Raw genomic sequence first — 20,113 nt, 5'->3', positions numbered from 1 at the left:
TCTAGATCCTCAGCCAATGTAAATTTATGTAGCTGCCCAGAAGGCAACAGAGATATGCCAGTTTATGCCAGTGGAGGATCTGGCCTTGTATTTTCAAGCCAAAAAAATGTGTCTGAAATGTTTTATTTATAGACTTTTTAAAACACACAATTTAGCCACTATTCTTTGACCTCCACTTGAGATTTGCACAGGATCATGGACTTCATTTGTATGTAATAAATTAATTTTTTGTGTCTTAGGGCACTGGTTGTAAACCAGGGGTCCTTGGCCCCATAGAGGGCCTTGAGCAGGTTTCATGGGGGCCACCAAGCCGACCAGCATTAGACTCGCTGGGGCCCAGGGCAGAAAGCTGAACCCAGATCCCTGAGCCCTGCCACCCAGGGCTGAAGCTGATGCTTGGACAACATAGCTCTGTGGGGACCCCTGTGGCATGGGACCCCAGGCAATTACTCTGCTTGCTACCCCCTAACGTCGGCCCAGGCTTTTATATGCAGAAGACCAGTTACTGTGGCACAAGTGGGCCGTGGAGTTTTTATAGCATGTTGGGCGGGCTTCAGAAAGAAAAGGATTGAGAACATCTGCCTTAGGACACCTTGTAAAGATGTCCTGCCCACTGGGATTAATCCTTGATTTTTTTTAAAAAAATGTATTTTTAAGTGTGGTCTTTATGATTAAAAAGTATCTGTCATGTTCAAGTCACATTCAATTTTACTGGTCAAATTGGGGGTGCCCAAAATGTAGCCTTGGGGCATTCTAAAATGTGACCCACCTCTATTCAGGTCATGCAGCTCAAGATGCAGAATGGCATGCTGGGACCTTCAGTCTCCATGAGAGTGCACCTCCATGATGGAGATGAAGGCAGCTACTGATCTTTATTAAAATTAAGCATGGTTCCTGCCAAGTTGTCTATGGTCTATGTCACCCTCTGTTGGAAAGCATTTGTTCCCTTCCTCACCCCATACTAAGTGTGTATTTGTGAATCAGAGTGAAGGTCCAAAGTGATAACATGTATGCTTAATTTGACCTACAGAGAATATTATCTGGGAAACATGTAACAACAAAGATTTTCCAGTAACTGACAGAAAAAAATGCTGACTGACTTTTTAATTTTTTCAGATAATGAGATCTGTAGGGAAGTTTTAATCTTTGGAAGGTTCCACATGAACTATCAGTAGTTTGATTAACCATGTAAACTTTCCAATTTTCTTCGGTTTGAGTGTATGGCTGTAAGACTTATTTGTAGGAGGAATGTTATTGAGGAGTCCTCCTGGTCTAATTAACAAATGCATCTCTTAATATTCCATCAAATCAGTGTATACCATTTATATTCTGATGCTAACTGTGTTTATGTTAAGCATTCGCTGTATCTGAAAAACTTTCTCTTTGTTACTAAGATGCCAACCAAGCACATGTTGACTGGGTTTTTGTATCAAGCATTTATACTGAGGGTATATAACACTCAAATGCAAGCGTTTCAGTTATAAAGTGAATTTATTAAGACTATTCATAATACTAACGTCTACTTCCTTTGTTTTTAATATTAAAAAAATCAGATAAAATTGCCCTTCCAACTCTCATTTTTGCCTTCTCTTAAGTGTCAATATGAATGGATGGGGTTTTATGATGCATATCTCATTACCATTTCTTATAGGGTATGCCTTTGGACCAGTACCAATTTTTTAAATTGTACTGCTTCTTTAGGAAAGATAAAATCATGCTAACCAGATGTGGTATGATTATTTGCCTCTGACCTGGCAGAGTGTTAGGTTTAACAAAAGAAGCTAATAGAAATATTCAGATTGACCCTTCTCATCATGTAGGTTGCTTGGAGCTCAATCAATCTCTCATTATTATCAGAGTTATTCAGGCAGAGGCAGCAGTGCAAGTATTTCTCATGATCAGCCCTTGAGCCAGATGTAATTTGCAATTTGGAGCATTGTATTTTGAAACAATAATGCATTGAAATGAACAGAGCAGAAATTAGAGGTATAGTAGTCAAGAGGACACACTAAAGAGTATCTACAGCGTAAATACACTCTTCAAGTACTGTAAGTGGACACTGGTGATTTAAAGTCACATAATGTAGTTTTATTAGCACCCAGATTCATCCACAATTTTTAAAATCATCATATGTATAATTGAACAAATCCAACAAAAGAAAATGGCCATGTTGGCCTGTGTTTTTTACATGCTAGGCCTTTCGTTAGGAGCCGTGATGTGGGTAATAAGATCCCTTTTAGCTGTGTAGTGAAATTTGAACAAAATAATGTTGAAATGCATTGACATGAAATCTTCTAGAGTAATATTTTTCACAAACAGAAAATTCACAGAAGAAAAAATTCATACAGTCTGTAGAACAGGTAAATTCACTAGTAGTGTGGCACTGAGACATTTAATCAATGATTCCTTCAGAATGAGAATCACACTGCCTTTCAATTTGTGAGTGGAAATTGGCTCACAGTAGATCAACTCCCCACCCCATCTTCTATTTCAAATTTTCCAATAGTTGTTTTTATATCCTACTGTTCACGTCTTTACAGAACTCCTAAGTGCTGAGTTACCTGATAAAGCATTACAGTCTTGACTGGTGAATACTGACCAGGAGAGCGAGGGACAAAAAGCATTTGTAAATGCATTAAATGACAGTAATGAAAAGATATGTTGTCCATTAAGAACACATGACCGATTAAAAGCATGCTTTAATTTGGCCAGATCTCTCATAAGAGTTATTTTTTAAAAACAAATTTCTGTTCTGTGCCAAACAGCACGCACTGAGTTTATCAAAAGTGATCTTTCTAGGACCATCGAAGCTATATACAACCAAATAATGTTCCTCATGTTCATGGGTGTGTGCCTCTTAAGCGCTTTTGCTACTCTCAAGCAAACTTCCAAATGCATTGCATTTTACAAAATCTCCATTGAACTGTCATGTATTTTTTCTTTGGTTATTCTCATCATTGCTGATTACCAAGATAGTTGTGTCTAAATGGAAGTTTTTTCTTCGTAATCAGTCACTTTCCTTCTTGATTCATTCAGGGATGCCACAACTCATTGTTTAACAGATTACAGTTCACCACCATGAAGTAAGTAATTTATGGTGTCTCTCACAGTAGACTGTGTCATCACTGAGTGAGTTGGGCAGGAAGGGCAGGCTGAATAAGGATAACATTTCTAGGTCTCTGTTTGCTGACTGGCTGATATCTTCTGTATATTGTCACTGCCTCCTGTGCCCTTCCCAGCCAGTACATGATTTGGTTCAAAAGTGCAGTATTGTGGATTAGATGTTAATTTCTTGCATATTTCTGACTTGCCACAGGGTGTCTTTTTAGTTGTTTGTCACAACTCTTAATGACAGTGGCAAGTAGAAAAGGTCATAATTGTAGGAAACAATGCAAGAAGTTTAACCATATGTTTAACAGTTTACAGAAAGATGGACTCTCTTAACAGAGATTTACTAAAGTGTTACATACCTGATATGCAAATATACAGACTGTAAGGAGCAAGTGGCTTGGTGTGAAATAATAGTCATTTAACCATATATAGTGTCTTCCTTTCCAAGTAATTGAAGCACTTTATTGAAGTTATTGAATTAAGCCTGTGGGATGCCTTGATTTACTAATCATTTTATGGATGGGCAAACTGAGTCACACAGAAATTAAGTAATTTTCCAAAATCACAGAGGAAGCCTGTAACAGATCTGGGACTCGGAGCCCAGTCGTCCTGATTTCACAAGACAGTCTTTCTTCCCCAATATAGTGGATCTAGATTTTGGTTGTGAGAGCATATGATGGCTTGGATACATATAGAGATAGGAGCACCTAGTGCAGAGGTCGGCAACATTTCAGAAGTGGTGTGCCGAGTCTTCATTTATTCACTCTAATTTAAGGTTTCACGTAATACAGTAATACATTTTAACGTTTTAGAAGGTCTCTTTCTGTAAGTCTATAATATATAACTAAACGATTGTTGTATGTAAAGTAAATAAGGTTTTTAAAATGTTTAAGAAACTTCATTTAAAATTAAATTAAAATGCAAAGCCCCCAGACCAGTGGCCAGGACCCGGGCAGTGTGAATGCCACTGTAAATCAGCTCGTGTTGCCTACCCCTGACCTAGTGAATGTCATGATACATCTCGCATTCTTTGTGGTGTGGAGGGCCTTCTAAGGGTGATGACTGATAGGTGCAAAGACCATACTAGTTATCTCTGTTGGTAGCTTGTGTAATAGTGGTCTGTGTTGGTGGTATTCCTTTTCAGTAGAGACTTTGGAGACTTTGCAAGTGATTTTCTTGTGGAATAAACTGTGAATCCCAGGGTTTCCTCTGGAGGTATTCTCCATTTGCATGGAAGATCTATGCCACTACAGAGCATGCAGGGTCCCCTTACATGCCTCTGCAGCATGAGAGATCTCAATGGCCCATGTTGCATCAAAAAACATTGCATCTCAATGGCCCATGTTGCATCAAAAGACATTGCATCAAAAAACCCAGCCCGGGTGGGTTCTTCATAAGAGGGAAGAACGTGTCTGCCATTTTTTTTTAACATAAGCAGGGAATCCTTGTGGGTTTGAAAGGGGGATGAGAGAACGTGCATCTCAGCCATATCACCCGGTTCAACCAGGGATTCCATGGCACCTGGGGGAGAATGATGCTGCAGAGGCAGTTCATGCAGAGTCTGATCTGCCTCGGTTTTCTGAGACTTCATGGTTAGTAATGATGGTTGTGCGGAACATGATCATTTAGTCCCACCAGATGTTCTGTATATATGTTGGTAATATATAATACACACATTGCATTAATTGGGAATTTTATTAAATATTAATTTTAAAATTTTGCCAAAGTCTGGAGAACTTATAAACTCTCAAGATCATTAATATTTCAGGGTTAATAGTCTATCATTTTTAAGTTAAGCAGCTGATACTATTTTAAGCATCTGTTTGCCATAAATCAGGAACCTTTTGTTTTAAGTATCGCATTGGACATTAATTAAAAATACTTTTTATTTTATCTATAAAAAGAGGTACTGTTTGTGTTATTTAGAAGAATTATTACGAATATAAATCTTATAATTTTGCTGACACAACAGGGTCAAAACATTACATAGTTTATTGCTAATACCCTTTCTGAGTTGTGTGTGTGTGAGGGAGAGAGAGAAATTTTGTCACTACTACTGGGAAAAGAGCATGCCTTACTTTACGTCAGAAGGCATCGATAGAATAGCTTGAGACACTTACCATTTGTTAATTTTTAATGACGGTCCTTTGTCTATTAAAGAACATAATGCTACTGAACTTTTTCTGTCTCAATCAATTTTTGTGTTTTTTTCATTAATCAACTAATGCATATTTCTTCCATAGCTCTTTATTCTAATGAAATATGTGGACGATTTGGCAGATGGCAATGATCTCATCAGTAACGCATCAGAGTAAAATCCATTTAGCAGATTACATGGAGATTATTTTTGTTGTATCAGAGATATTGATATGTTCTTTCTAACTGATGCTATTCTCAATAGATAACATTTCAGAATTCACATTGCTCACATATAACCATTTTTCATCAATCTGAAAGCAGATCTGTTGGGTTTTTTTTATATGAAATGAACTCTCCTGTGTATTTATCATTACATTCTAAGGAATTTTTCTCCCCTCTTTTCACTCTTTCCTTATATTGTTGAGCAACTCTGAGGGCCTGATTCTAAGTCCACTGAAGTCACTGAGAGTCTTTCTGTCAAGTTTAATGGGCTTTGGATCAGTCCCCAAATCGGCTGATGGAAAATTCACTCAAGCAAGCGGACGCCAGTTTAGTACAGCTGGGTGACCAACAAAAGGATTTTTGCTATATACTTTACTCTGCTTGGATGGCTACACACAGGTTATCCTAGTTTGAGGTAAAGATTCAGAAGTACAGGACTTTGTTCTCAGACCCTCTTTTCTTTGTTAATAATGCAACAAACTGCCACCATGGCTTTAAGGTTAGCACTTTCTTCTGCTATACTGTAACTGGAAAGGTGACCTGTCTGAAAAGAACACCCTGTTCTAGAACATCATAAAAGAAAAATAATTGATCCTTTTATATCTTTAACTGTCTTGATATTATATGATTGTTGTCATAGGCTGAGTTGAGGTTTAAAACTGTGAATCTGACTTTGAGAGTTCACATGCATATAGAAATGTTCTCTGACCCTCGCTGCAAAAGGAAAATGAAGAAGCTAAAAATTAATAGAGCCCTGGAGTATGTTGGCAATTAGAGTGAACAAGATTTCAGTTGCTCTCTATCATCAGCTTCTCACACTGTTGGATAGATAGGATATTTTTAATTTACACCCCTTATTTCAATCTCTCAAAAAAAAATCTTGAAATATTTGTATATGTTCCAATTAGAGTAGCATTTAAACCAGTTTTTAAAACTACACTTTAAGAAGCAGAACTTGGATTAAGGAAACACTAAATAAACTGATTAATGTGTGAGATATGTTCTTGCTTGCTTATGTTATTATTAAGAGGATATTGTTTAATAATATAATGCATGCTATATCCATCCTTAGAAGAATATTAAACTACTTTTGTAAATAGAAAAAAGTTACATTTAGAATTATTTTAGTATTACCTAGGGTGGAGAGGGAGTATTACATTTTTGTGTGGTCTATATTTCTCATTGTACATTAAGGGTGTACCTCAAAAGGAGCAGTGGTAAAGGGGGCATGGTGGCTTCAAGTCACCTTTGTATCTTCCCAATGCCGGGCTGCTCCTGGCATAACACAGACAGCACTGGGGTCCTGTCAGAGTTACAACAGCCTGGCCCTGATTGCCTATGGAGCATAGTGCTGCCTGGAATCTCCACAGCAGTATGTGCTGCAACCCAACCCCTGAGGTGCTTCTCTCACCACCAGCCTCTTTCTCCCCTCCCTCCACCCCCATCCCCCCAAAGCACACCACATATACCAGGGCTTGCAGCTATCTTCCACGGTTCTGGCCCTGGGGGAATCCTCTAGCCAAATACTGGGCTTTAGTGCTCCTTTACACTGCTTGGGCCCTTTCATCCAGCATATAGGATCCAAAACCTGGATTAAAATCTTACCTGAGATATATAATTTTTCTTGAGGGGAGCAACTATTATTTGATATACAGGTGGAGTTTTTTAGAAGATTATAGAACCATAGAAATGCAAGGTTGAAAAGAACCTTGAGAGGTCATATAGTACAGTCCACTGTGCTGAGGCAGGATCTAGACCATCCCTGATAGGTGTTGTCTAACTTAAAAGCCGTCAGTGATGGGGATTCCACAACCTTGCCTGGAAGCCAATTACAGTTCTTAACTATACTTATAGTTAGAAAGTTGCTGTTATTTATTTATTTATTGCTAATATCTAACCTAAATCTCCCTTATTGCAGATTAAGCCCATTACTTCTTGCCCTTCCTCCAGTGAACATGGAGAACAGTTGATCACCATCTTCTTTAGAACAGGCCTTAACCTATTTGAAGACTGTTATCAGGTCCCCCCGCAGTCGTCTTTTCTCAAGACTAGACATACACAGGTGTTTTTAACCTTTCCTCACAGGTCAGGTTTTCTAATCCTATTATCATTTTTGTTGCTTTTCTCAGGACTCTCTCCAGCTTGTCCACATCTTTCTTACAGTGCGGCATGCAAAACTGGGCCCAGTACTCACCAGTGCCAAATAAAGTGGGACAGCTACCTCCCATGACTTACATACGACACTCCTGTTAATACACCTCAGAATGATATTAGCCTTTTTCAATCTGCATCAGATTGTTGGCTCATATTCAGTTTGTGATCCATTATAACCCCGAGATCTTTTTCAGCAGAACTACTGTCTAGCCAGTTATTCCCCATTTTGCAGTTGTGCATTTGATTTTCCCATGCACAGTTTAGTACTTTGCACTTGTCTTTACTGAATTTCATCTAGTTGGTTTCAGACTGGTTCTCTAATTTGTCAAGGTCATTTTGAATTTGAATTCTGTCCTCCAAAGTGATAGCAACCCCTCCCAGCTTGGTGTCATCTGCACATTTTATAAGCATATTCTCCACTCCACTAGCCAAGTCATAAATGAAATTATTAATGGTACTGGACCCAGAGAGATCCCACTAGATATGTCCTTCCAGTTTGACAGTGAACCATTGATAACTACTCTTTGAGTACAGTTTTTAACCAGTCTGCCCCCCTCCCCCCGCCAAGTAATTTCATCTAGACCTCAGTAAGCCAGTACCATGTCAAGGAAGGAAATTAGATTGGTGTGGCATCACACATTTATGTGGGTTATAATTTATCACCCTATTTTCCTTCAGGTGCTTACTGGAACAAATTGTTAAAAAATCAATTTGTATCTTTCCAGATATCAAAGAGAGGCTGTCTGATCTATAATCCTCCGAGCTCTTCTTTGTTACCCTTTTTAAAGATAAGTTCTATGTTTTTCCTTCTCCTGTCCACCAGAGTTCTTAAAAAAGATGATCACTAATGCTTCAGCTAGTTCCTCAAGTACCCTCGGGTGAATTTCATCAGGCCACGCCAACTTGATTACATCTAACTTATCTAAACATTCTTTAATTTATTCTTTCCCTGTTCTGGCTTGTGTTCCTTCCCCCTTGTTAATATTAATTGTGTTAAGCATTTGGTCATAATTAACAATTTTAGTAAAAACTTAAGTAAAATAAGCATTAAATACTTCCATCTTCTTGATGCCATCCATTATTAACTCTTCCCCAGTGAATGGTGAACCAACGCTTTGTTTCTTGTTCCTGTTGTATTCATAGAACCTCTTCGTTCTGGTTTTTATATCCCTTGCTAAGTGTAACTCATTTTGTGCCTTAGCCTTTCTGATTTTGTCCCTACATGCTTTGTGCTATTCTTGTGTATTCATCCTTAGCAATTTGTCAATTTTTCCATTTTTTGTAGGACTTCTTTTTGATTTTCAGGTCATTAAAAAGCTCCTAGTGCCACCATATTTACCCTTTACTATTCTTCCTATCTTATCCAGGTACTGCTAATCACTGATTGAATTTTAATTATAAATGTGATACATAAAGCAACTGTCCCAATGTATAACCAGAGATTTTAATTGCTATGAGAATATTATACCTCCTTTGAGAGTTTCATGTTCTACAGCTCTGTGATGTCCTCTGTCTTTCCAAATAATTATTAATGATCAATTAGGCCTCATGCCTCATTGGCCTGGATTACTTTAGAAATGAGCATCCTGGGAAAAACAGAGAACATCCATGTACTCCAAAACCTGCGTAGTTCACATTTTCTTCATTTTTTTATAGGTACCCCTAAGATCCATAAACTTGGCTGCCTTGTATAATTTTAGATGGTGTGGCCTGAGATTAATCTTTCTGTAGGGTCACTGTATGGTATGTATTCGGCCCACACAGTGGCTTTGTTTTAGAAAGGGGGGGGAAATGTTATAAATTCCTGCTAGTTCAAAGTTTTCCTCTCACCCATGAATACTAATTTTTTTTAAGTGTTTAAGAGAAGTTTGTATTCTTCTGTTTGTAAACGTTTTGCCTGGATGGCTATTTGATTGACCTGGCTCCACTTTGCACATTGTTAGTGCTTTCATTTTACTTTTGATGTAAACTTCTGAGTGAATAGTGCCATAAGTGGCTATCTACTTTCATCAGTTTCAGCAGAGCATTTGATGGAAAAAATACTTTTAATGTTTTTGAAGTGATAAACACAATGGGCTTAATAGATATGTAGATGTTATCCCTTGTGCTTTAAATATGCCAAAAAGTTGTTGTTTTCTTACTCCCTAAAACGTGAGGAATATTGTATTTATTTATTTATTTACATGTATAAAATATGTAATTCCATCTATATTGGGTAAAAATTAACACACACACACACACACACACACACTCTCTCTCTCTCTCTCTCTCATTGCTCCTAACAATAAATAAACTTCCAACCTCAGACATTCCCCTCCCCAAATACTTGGGAGAAAACAGTGGGATGTGCAGCATGCCTGGAAGTTTAACAGTTCTGAGGTCTGGCTAACCAAGTGGGGGAAAGGCGTTCCAGAGGTGAGGGACCCTCATGAAGAAGTTGTCGGCAGAGTGCTCTCCCTGTATGTAGAGGAGGAGGGTCCAGCTCAAGCACCTCCACTGATCTTAATCACGACAGCATGTCACAAGGAGGGAGACAATCCTACAGGTAATCAGGTCTCAAACCATTTGGGGTTTTAAAGGTGAAAACCGCCAATTTGAATTCTATCCACTATAGCCAATGCAACTGCTGCTATAGGGTGAAGTGAGCTGATATTGCTTATCGAGCAATTATTATACAGATGATTCTGGATTGTCTCCTGCAGTTCATAAAAGAAGGGCCTATACTCTGATTTACATTCTGATATACTAAACTCTGATTTACATTCTCTGGAAGTTACAGTGTTGAATAATTTAAAAAATAGTGGATTTAAAAATAGTGATCCGGAAATGTTGTCAGAAAAAAGCATACAATGCTATAATAAAAAACAAAGAAAAAAACCTCACCTTTATAAATTCTCAAGAAAACAAAGAAGTATTAAAAATGGAGGTTCAGGAATCTTGGCAGTCTCCCCTCCTGGTTTTCAAGCAGCTGCTCCTATAATAAGGACAACATTGTCCTAGGGAAAGAGAAATACATTTGTGTTCATTTGACAAGTTAGAATGTTTTGTTATTAACAGGTTTGGCAAACATCGCAAAGATGACAAGATTGAGAAAACTGGTAAAATTAAAGTTCAGGAAGCCCTTACTTCAGAAGAGGAGAGAATACGAATGAAGCAAGAACAGGAGAGGTAGACTTCAGTATTTGCTTAAACATTAGTAGAGAGAGTTTTTTTGTTTTTGGGGGGTTTTTTTGTGGTGTTTCTAAACTCAAGAATTTACATGCAACTGAAGTTTGGTTTTCATTGATAAAATTAGCCAAATGCTGATGTGTTCATATAGTTAATATAACAGAAAGAAACAAAGAGAAACTGGATTTGTTTGGGACATAAACAGTGACAGTTTCTTTTGACTGCGTTCAGTATCTTTTATGCGATCAGTAACAGCTGTATAATTATTTCTTAATTGGGGCACGTGAAAGACTGATTTTTCTCAAGACTGGTTCTATAATCGATTTTACAGACTTCTGAGAAAACAAATATTTATATAAAATTGAAATACATTTTGTATCTTTCCCTTAAAGTCTTCCATACCTAGTTTATAACTAGTTGTTTTTATGCTGTTCTGAAATAGAATTTAAAATTTGATCATTGCAAATAAATTTGTCACTGCAGTTCTGTTTATGTTGTCATGGAATAATGTGTACATTAAACTGTTAATTGTAAAACCAAGTGGTGAGTACCTCTATTTTTGCCTTGTTCTCCTTCCCTTAACATTTGAAGCCTATGTATTGTTTGTGTCATATGCTCCTCATTATTTTAAACAAGCTAATATTTCCAATCTGAATTTCACCCTGTGTCTTGCAGACTCCAGGGATTCTGGGCCCAGGCTCTGTTATCTCTTATTACTTCATTTAGAGCTAAATCCAAGAGAAGATTAGGAAGTGACTTGTTCACAGTCTGAAAGCACCTACATGGGGAGATTTCTGAGAGTAGGTGGCTGTTTAATCTAGGAAACAAAGGCATAACAAGCTAAGCTTAAATTAGACAAACTCAGACTAGAAATAAGGTGCACATTTGTAACAGTGAGAGTTATTAACCATTGGAACAACTTACTTAAGGATGGAGTGGAAGACTGTATGTTTTTCTAAAAGATATGCCCTAGCTCAACCAGAAGTTGTAGGTTTGATGCAGAAATCACTGGGTGAAATTTTATGACTTGTGTAATGCAGGAGGTTAAACTAGTTGATCATGATGATCCCTTCTGTCCTTAATATATATGAATCTGTGAACTGTATATTTGATGTTTGGCTCCCAAAAAGAGATGTGGGATTAATCTGTTAACAGAGTTTAATTGTAAATCTCTGAGTTTCCCTCTGCTAGCATAGAGGCCGAACCATGGCTTTTGATCTTTACTTCTGGCTTAATTTTCCTTTTATTGATAAAACCAAAAATAGGAGCACTAAATGTCTTCCTGTTTTGTTGAGACATTCTTTTGAAGTAATTGCTCTCTCAAATAAAACTGTAAAGGAAAGTTTTGAAGCTGGAAGAAATATGTAACAAAGTGTGTGTATGTGTTTATATCATCATCAAAGCTGAATGTTAGAATCTGCATGATGCACAAAATTATTTTTCATGGTAGGGACATTTTCTGTTATGCGCACTCTCTCAATAATATTGGTGAGAGTATAGGATGTGCATGTTATAAGACAGATTGTAATAGTCGCTCTGATTACTATAATCTATAATTGTATAGACTCCTATGTATGGAACAACTTCCCAATCCCCATGCACCAAACTACTCTCACCTCCTTGAAATCTCTCCTTAATACCTCACTCCTGCTGTGTCACAAAAGAATTTATATATCCACTCGAATCATCAATATGTGCACATGCCAGAACTTGGTAACAGCATGATCTTATTATTGTGACCCAGATCTTTCCTCTCTTCTCAGATCCCCACCCCAATTGTTGGTTTCATTCTTGTTGTGTCATATGTACGATTATTATGTAATTTTTTTGTTGTGGGGGCCTGTACTACTAATAAATCATAATAACATAGCAACAAAAATGTGCTGGGTGCTTCCTTAAGTTTCCAAAAGTACCAGATTGTGACTCAGTCCATGGTGTTTTTGAATTGTCACAGTCAGATTGCAGTTCTTCTTTTCTGTTTTCTAATGTAACTATATTAGATACATAATAAATTACTGCCCATGCAAATTAACCAAAAGTCTAGAAATAATTACTGGGGGAGACAGTAAAATGATGCTGGTTCATAATGGCTCCTTTTTTCACTTTCATTATGTTTTAGTGGCACAGTTCACTTACTCTGTTTTGTTTGGTGTTTGAAGCTCTATACCTTTAATGATGCAATACTTTTGGGAACTAGGCTGAATTTAATGAATTTACTATGTGTAAGAGGCTTGGAACAAAAAATCCTTAGGGGTCAGAGAACAAGTGAATGGTCCATTAAAAAATCAATCATGCCCACAATTTTATAAAATTATTATACTCTGACTTTGCAATTTTAATAGTAATGTGCTTACAATAGTATTTTGCTTAAACTCTTTAAAGTATTTTGTTCATATTGATTAGAAGACAAATAAGCAAATTAATGTACTTCAATTTATCACTGATTGAAATGGATAAAAACTTTTATGAATACAATACTAATACTAACAATAATTCCTTTTAAAAAGAGAGTGTCATTTTAGCCAGCTCTGGTGCATGTGTTCCAGCAGCAGTAACAAAGCAGTTTAGCACAGGATGTAAATTGTCCAGTTGAAAGTACAGGGGCATAGACCAGATGTGTTTAGCAAATACCTCCATTAGAACTGTGTCAGGAACCTGGAATAAGCACCCATCATTCTTATAAAAATTGTCAGAGGATACTTATTGATGGTAAATTGTCAAGATCTCAGGTTGACGTTTCACCTGACAACACAGTACTGTGTATCTCCATTCTAGGGGCACTGGTTTACTCCAAGAAGGGAGGCTAGTGAGTTATTTTTGAATATCTCCAAGCACTGACCGTCCAACCCAAACTGCCTAGGTTATGAGCTCTGACAAGCGTACAGCCCCAGGTGGCATTGTTGTTGAAGTCTGAGCAGGGGCAGTAGCATGGGCCCCCTTTTTCCTAAGGAGTATCAGGAGCTTTCCTCTCCTTCCTCAAGAGGAAGGGTGGCCTCCTGTATCTGCTTGGATTGGTGAGATGCATCTGCTAGATTCTTCTGCTCCTGCCCTGCATAGAATCCCCTGGTGGGGGGTGTTGGTGCCGTCCCTTCAGAGTAGTTGATCTTGCATTTAACATCCCTTAGAGACATATGGGGTTGACACCTCAGGGGTTTCAGGTTGTCTGCAGACTCAGGCAGACACTGCTGTATTGGTTACACTCAGGTCACGTTTTCAAACTTTTCTGGGCAACTAAAAGTGCTAGCGTTACTGCCCTGGCTGCGCTCCCCTTTGTGGATGCTCATCTGACTGTTGTACCCAAACCTTTGGCTCCCACAGGGTTTGAAGGGTAAGATAAAGTCTCTATATCTGGCCTTTCAGTCCCATTCCTCGTGGACAGACTCCAAGTCTGGGAAGACCCCAATCCATGGGGAAGTTGGATCCTATACCCCAACTGCTCCGACAAGTCTCTTCAGAGCCTTCCTACTCCCTCCCCAGAGTTGCACTCACATGTGTACTGTGGATTACTGTGTCATGCTTTTGTGGCCTTCATGACAATTACAGCAAGTAGCACATAGGCTTTCCAAAGGCACTTCTAAATTTTACACGCACGTTAGCTCATAGATGAAGTACTTGAGATACACAAATCTATGGAAAAATAACTTCACTCCTGAGTGTCTTTTGGGTCTTAGTGTCTTCCGGAGAGTCCAGACTTCTTCTGCACCCTCCTCTTCTGCTATCTGGTTCTGGTCTGTTCCCCTTGCTGGAGGGAGACTTCCTTTTAATGCTTATTCTAACACCTTTGCTTTTTCCTGTCCTTCCCCAGGGATTTTCTATTCTCCAGCAAGTCCAAAGTCTTTGGCTAGGTTGTGGACTGCTTGGATTTAGACAGTTCTTAAAGTAGTGTCCCTCTGGGTGCTCCACATCAGGATATGTGTGTGTGGGTCTGCATCTGTACCCTACACATCCTCATGCCACAATCCAAGGGCATATGGGGGGGTGTGTACCTCTCTACTTCCTTCTTAACTGTTTTCAGCTTGAGACAGTGCATTGCAGTGTCCATTAGCTAAGCCATGTGACTTGTTACACCTCCTGCTTTTTTTTCCTTAATTTTACAGGTATTTCTTTTCTTTTTTTATTTTTCCCTTATATAGTAGTTTGTGCCTTTTGGAAATGGGGAGGATTCTCCTTCCTGTTTTTTCCTTTTCCTGTTCTGGGCCTCAAGCTGCAGCCTTGAGTATGGCTAAGTATAGGTTATGCCCAAGACCCCAGGCTTCAAACCCTGTCACACCTGCTACAAGACTTTTCCCTGCAGCAACGGGCATTCAAGCTGCTTCAGTTGCCTTGGGAAAAACCACATTCCCTCCATATGCAAGATCTACTCAAATTCAGGAACTAATAGTACAAGAAATTCAGAGAGATCAGACTTAAACTCCTATTTTCTGAGACGTTCAGGGTCTGAGTCACCCCTGTACATTGGAGCATCCACCTGCCTCCAGTTCTTTGGTAGCAAACACTCCAGGGGCCCTAGGGTACCACCAAAGAAGAAAAGACCCTACTCCTGAGAACGGGACAAGAGAAGGGAAAATTCATTCCAGCAGACAGAAGCTCTAGAACCCAGCAAAGGCTGCTGTCATATACTGACCCAACCTCAGTAAAATCCCCAGTACTGTGATATATATTGACTCCTGAGGGTCCATACCAGAGTCTCCAGTACAATCTAGGCTGCTCTCTTATGAAGATCTTCAGCTCATGGAAGAGCTTGAATCACCATTGTTGACAGATACTAGAAGGATTCCCCACTGGTACCGACTCATTTCTTGGAGTCTACTTACCCTCCATCCATGCCATTGTCAATTGTGGCTTGTCCTCCAGTACCATTACAGTCTCCACTGCACCACTTGCACTCCTCTGATAGACCCCACATAGGACTTGGAGATATCTATATGTGGCTTCTCTGCCTTCAAGCCTCACTCTCTTGAGGTTCACTGTCAGGAGGAAACTCCTAGCAGGAAACACGTCAGAGACCCTGGCAGGGACATCCATGGGGCCTCACCCATACTCATATGCTCCACCTCAGTGGGCATACTGGAACCCTTGGGCCTCCTATGGTGACCATTTCTACAGGGTCCCACCTCATAAGAGGACATGTCAGGAGCAACAACCAGCACCCTTTAGTCTTGCTCAACAGAAATATCCCAAGCGGAACATGAACCAGCTTAGGAGGAAGAAACACCACTTCACACAAAACCTCTTCCTCACCAGATGAGGCAATCATGCCTCTTCCATCATCTTACCCTGATGATTTCAAGGCCTTCCAAGACCTTATGAAATGTGTGGTAGATACATTACAGATTCCAGTGTTCCCTGTTGAACATCCATCATACATCTCAGGGAAAGATTGCACTACCTAGCCTCAGCCTCCATGTTGTGGCAAATCCCATTTACATGCAAGCGGGTTGACAAGAAGTACTATATCCGGCCCATAGGCTTGGAGTATTTTTTTCCTTCACCCTATAAGTAACACGCTGGTAGTTGAGGCAGTTAACAAATCAAACAGACAACATCGGTTCCGTTCAGCCCCACCAAATAAAGCTAAAACGTCTGGTTCATAAGAGCTACTGCTTGGCCTCTCTACAGTTCAGAAAAGCCAATTACAAATCCTGATAGCAAAGTACAACTTCACGTATTATTCCAAATTTGTATCTTTTATTGTACACGTGCCTCAGGATCACAGGGAACAATTTCAGGTCCTCATTACGTAAGGTTAGACAGTTGCCAAAGCATCTCTCCAAGCCTCACTTGTTGCAGTCAACACAGCCAAATGCCCCATGGCTATAGCAGTAGTTCTTCGATTGCTTGCTCATGTCGATTTCCATTGTCAGTGTACATGCGCCCACATGCGCGGCTGTCGGAGACTTTTGGCTTAGCAGTACCCATGGGCCACTGTGGCACCCTCTGAAGTGCCATGCTTGTGGCGCAATATATCAGGTGCCACCAGCCGTATGCCCTCTTGGTTCCAAGACTAAGCCCACCTCCTGGGATTCAGCTTGCGAATCACCTACAATGGAATTGACATGAGCAAGCACTCGAAGAAGAAAAAATAGTTACTCACCTTTTTGTAACTGTTGTTCTTTGAGGTGCGTTGCTCATGTCCATTCCATTACCAGCCCTCCAGCCCCTCTATCGGAGTTGTGGGCAAGAAGGAACCGAGAGGGCACAGGGCTGGCTGTGCCTGATATACTGTGCCATGAGCGCGGCACTCCAGAGGGCGCCACAGCTAGCCCTACAGGTACCGCTAAGGCAAAAGTCTCTGATGGCCACGCACATGGGTGTGTGCACAGCTACAATGGAATGGACATGAGCAACACATCTCGAAGAACAACAATTACAAAAAGGTGAGTAACCATTTTTTATGTGCTGTGTGCACCAAGCTTCCTGACCGCAGTACTCTGACCTTTCTGGGAGGTACACAATACTGTTAAGGACTTCTCTTTGAGGGGACTGAATTGTTTAGCAACACCACAGATGGGTCCCTTTGCTCTCTCAAGAATTCATGAGTGATGCTATGATCTCTGGCGAATTACACACCTGTGACAAAGAAGAAATACAGCAGGTCACAGATAGCTCCATAACCTTGTTCAGTCTACCCCAATCCATGAGGCCAACTGAACCCCCCAGGAAGAACCCAGATCTAAAAAAGGGTATTCTCCCAATCAGTGACATCCTCAAAATGTCCACTTTCACCCACTGGTCAAGAGTCACAAACCATCTCCCACTCTAGATCCTGCACTTCACGACCATTATGGGGATTGGCTTGCCCATTTTCTATTTTCCTTGGAGCTTATCACCTTTGACATGGGGATCTTGGAATAATTTCTCCAGGTTATTCCATCCAGTTCAGCTTTCTACTCCAACCCACACCTTGCCCCTTTTCAGGGACCTTTCTGATGAGGACTTTCTCAGGTAGGAAGTACAATCCCTGCTAACAATGGGGAATGAGTGACAGGGTTGGTGATCTACCCCATTCCACTGGACTTTAGGAAAGTGTTCTAGTCTCAATAATTCTTGGTCCCAAAGAGAAATTGGAGGAGGAGACCAATTCTGGACCTCAGAACTTGGAACGTGTCCATCCACGCTCAACAGCTCAGAATGGTAACCCTAGCAATGATAATTTCCTCTCTGGATCCGGAAGATTAGTTTGTTTACCTCGACCTTCAGAATGCCTATTTCCATAGTGCCATCCATACCTCACACTGACCATTTCTACGTTTTGTGGTAGGCAGGGACCGCTATCAATATCTCATCTTACCCTTTGGCCTTTCCATCATCTCAAGAGTCTTTACCAATGTCCTATCAGTCACTGCATCCCAGCTTCTCCAGATGTGAATAATTCTTTCCCTACCTGGGTGATTAGCTCCTAAAGGTCACTTGCTTCTAGAGGTATAGACAGCAACCACAAAACCTGATCTCTGTTCCACTTGGTAGGCCTTTACCTCAACACACAAGAAATCTATGCTTTCACCCATTCAATGCATAAACTTCACTGAGGCCACTTCATCTCCACCACCGCTAGACCCTACTTGCCGAAAGATTTGCCACAATGTCCAACCTTGTTTCAAAGATATATATAATAATAATAATAGATATACCAATCTCCTAGAACTGGAAGGGACCTTGAAAGGTCATTGAGTCCAGCCCCCTGCCTTCACTAGCAGGACCAATTTTTGCCCCAGATCCCTAAGTGGCCCCCTCAAGGATTAAACTCACAACCCTTGGTTTAGCAGGCCAATGCTCAAACCACTGAGCTATCCCTCCCCCAACAAAGACGGCAAACCACAGCACAGGCTTGCCTACAGCTTCTGGGCCATGTGGTATTCTGCACATTTAGCAAGACTAATCTCTCAGTGTCTTCAAGCCTGGCTGAGAACTGTCCATTCACTCAACAAGTACATTCTCTGCAAATGGGTGCCCATACCTTGCAGGGGCCTCGTCTTCTAATTGGGTAGAAAGACCCACTAAATATGGGAGTTCCATTCCTGCAGCCCCTCTCCCCTGTGAGTCATCACCATAGACACTTATCTGCTAGGTTGGGGCGCACACTCCCAAAACCTCATAGCTCAGAGAAGATGGACATCTCTGGAGGCTATCCTCAATATCAACATATTAGAGCTTAGAGCAGTTCATCATACTTGCTAGCACTTCCTCCTCCACATCAGGGGCCACCCGACCAGAATAATGCTGAACAACAGATCAGCAGTGTATTATATCAAATGTCAAGGTAGAGAAAGATCCCACTCATGTGCAGAAGCCATAAAACTCGTAAATATACAATGCGTACAGATTTCAATATCTACCAGGACTACTGAACAGAGTGGCGGATTCTCTCAGCAGACATTTCAGCATCAACCATGAATAGGAGCTGTGAACAACGAGGTTTTCCAAAAGAGATGTCTTACCTGCAGCAATCCACAAATACATTTCTTCACAACTCCATCCAATAAGAAGTGAGGGGAGAAAATCGCTGCAACTCAATGGGGGATGCCCTAGTTATTCCTTAGCCTTGTACACTGCTTTATGCTTGTCCTCCCACTCCCCTACTGCTTATGTTCCTGAACAATTTGAAACAAGAAAGATTACTAGCCATCATCATAGCACAGTATTACTCAGACAGGTGTACAAAGCTAGTTCACATGTCTCTGCTACCGCCTCTCCATCTTTCCCTGTCAGTGAATCTTCTCACCCAAGAGTCAAGATTCATCACTCACCCGAATCTTGTGGCACTTCACCTCAAGGCCTGGCTACTAGATAGCTCTCTGGTATAGAACAAGACTGCTCCCCAGGTGTATTAACAGTTCTGCTTCATAGCAGACTTTCAACAAGGCAAACTTAATTGCAGAATCTATGCCGATCTAAGCCTCCTCTTGAGTCTTGCCTTACACATGTTCTCGATTACCTGTTCAAATTAAAAACCTCAGGATTATCATTGAGTTCCATTAAAGTTCACCTAGCCACTGTCTCAGCCTTTCACACACAGCCCCTATTGAGGGGTTTTCAGTTTTCACGCATCCAACCACAACAGAGTTTATGAAAGGCCTGTTCAACCTCTTTCCACCTTGGGACCTCAGCTTAGTCCTCGGAGCACTGAGGAAACCTCCATGATCATGGAACCTATGACGAACAGTTCCCTCCTTCATTTGTCCCTTGACACGACATTTTTCATAGCCATCACTTTGGCTAGGAGGATAGGAGAGCTTGGAATCTTGATGGCTGCACCCAGTATATAGAGCGTTTCACTGTGGCAAGATGATGCTTCATTTTCACTATCTCTTCTTTCCCA

At 40.3% G+C, this 20,113-nt stretch overlaps 1 protein-coding gene across 10 annotated transcripts in view; it reads left to right on the top strand.

The window, feature by feature from the left end:
• The window catches only part of PARD3 (par-3 family cell polarity regulator), a 648,875-nt gene that overhangs the window by 489,630 nt on the left and 139,132 nt on the right, over positions 1-20,113 (top strand). For 8 of the 10 annotated variants that reach the window (XM_045004631.1, XM_045004630.1, XM_045004627.1 and 5 more), the window contains one exon: positions 10,684-10,794. The exons of the other annotated variants lie outside the window; for them this stretch is intronic. In XM_045004631.1, the coding sequence (XP_044860566.1) occupies positions 10,684-10,794 (111 nt within the window). The remainder of the gene's footprint in view (positions 1-10,683; positions 10,795-20,113) is intronic. 10 annotated transcript variants of the gene reach the window in all.

This window comes from Mauremys mutica, chromosome 2 (assembly GCF_020497125.1).
Source record: "Mauremys mutica isolate MM-2020 ecotype Southern chromosome 2, ASM2049712v1, whole genome shotgun sequence".
In the NCBI taxonomy this organism is placed as follows: domain Eukaryota; kingdom Metazoa; phylum Chordata; order Testudines; family Geoemydidae; genus Mauremys; species Mauremys mutica.
This window is presented reverse-complemented; position numbering and strand designations above follow the sequence as displayed.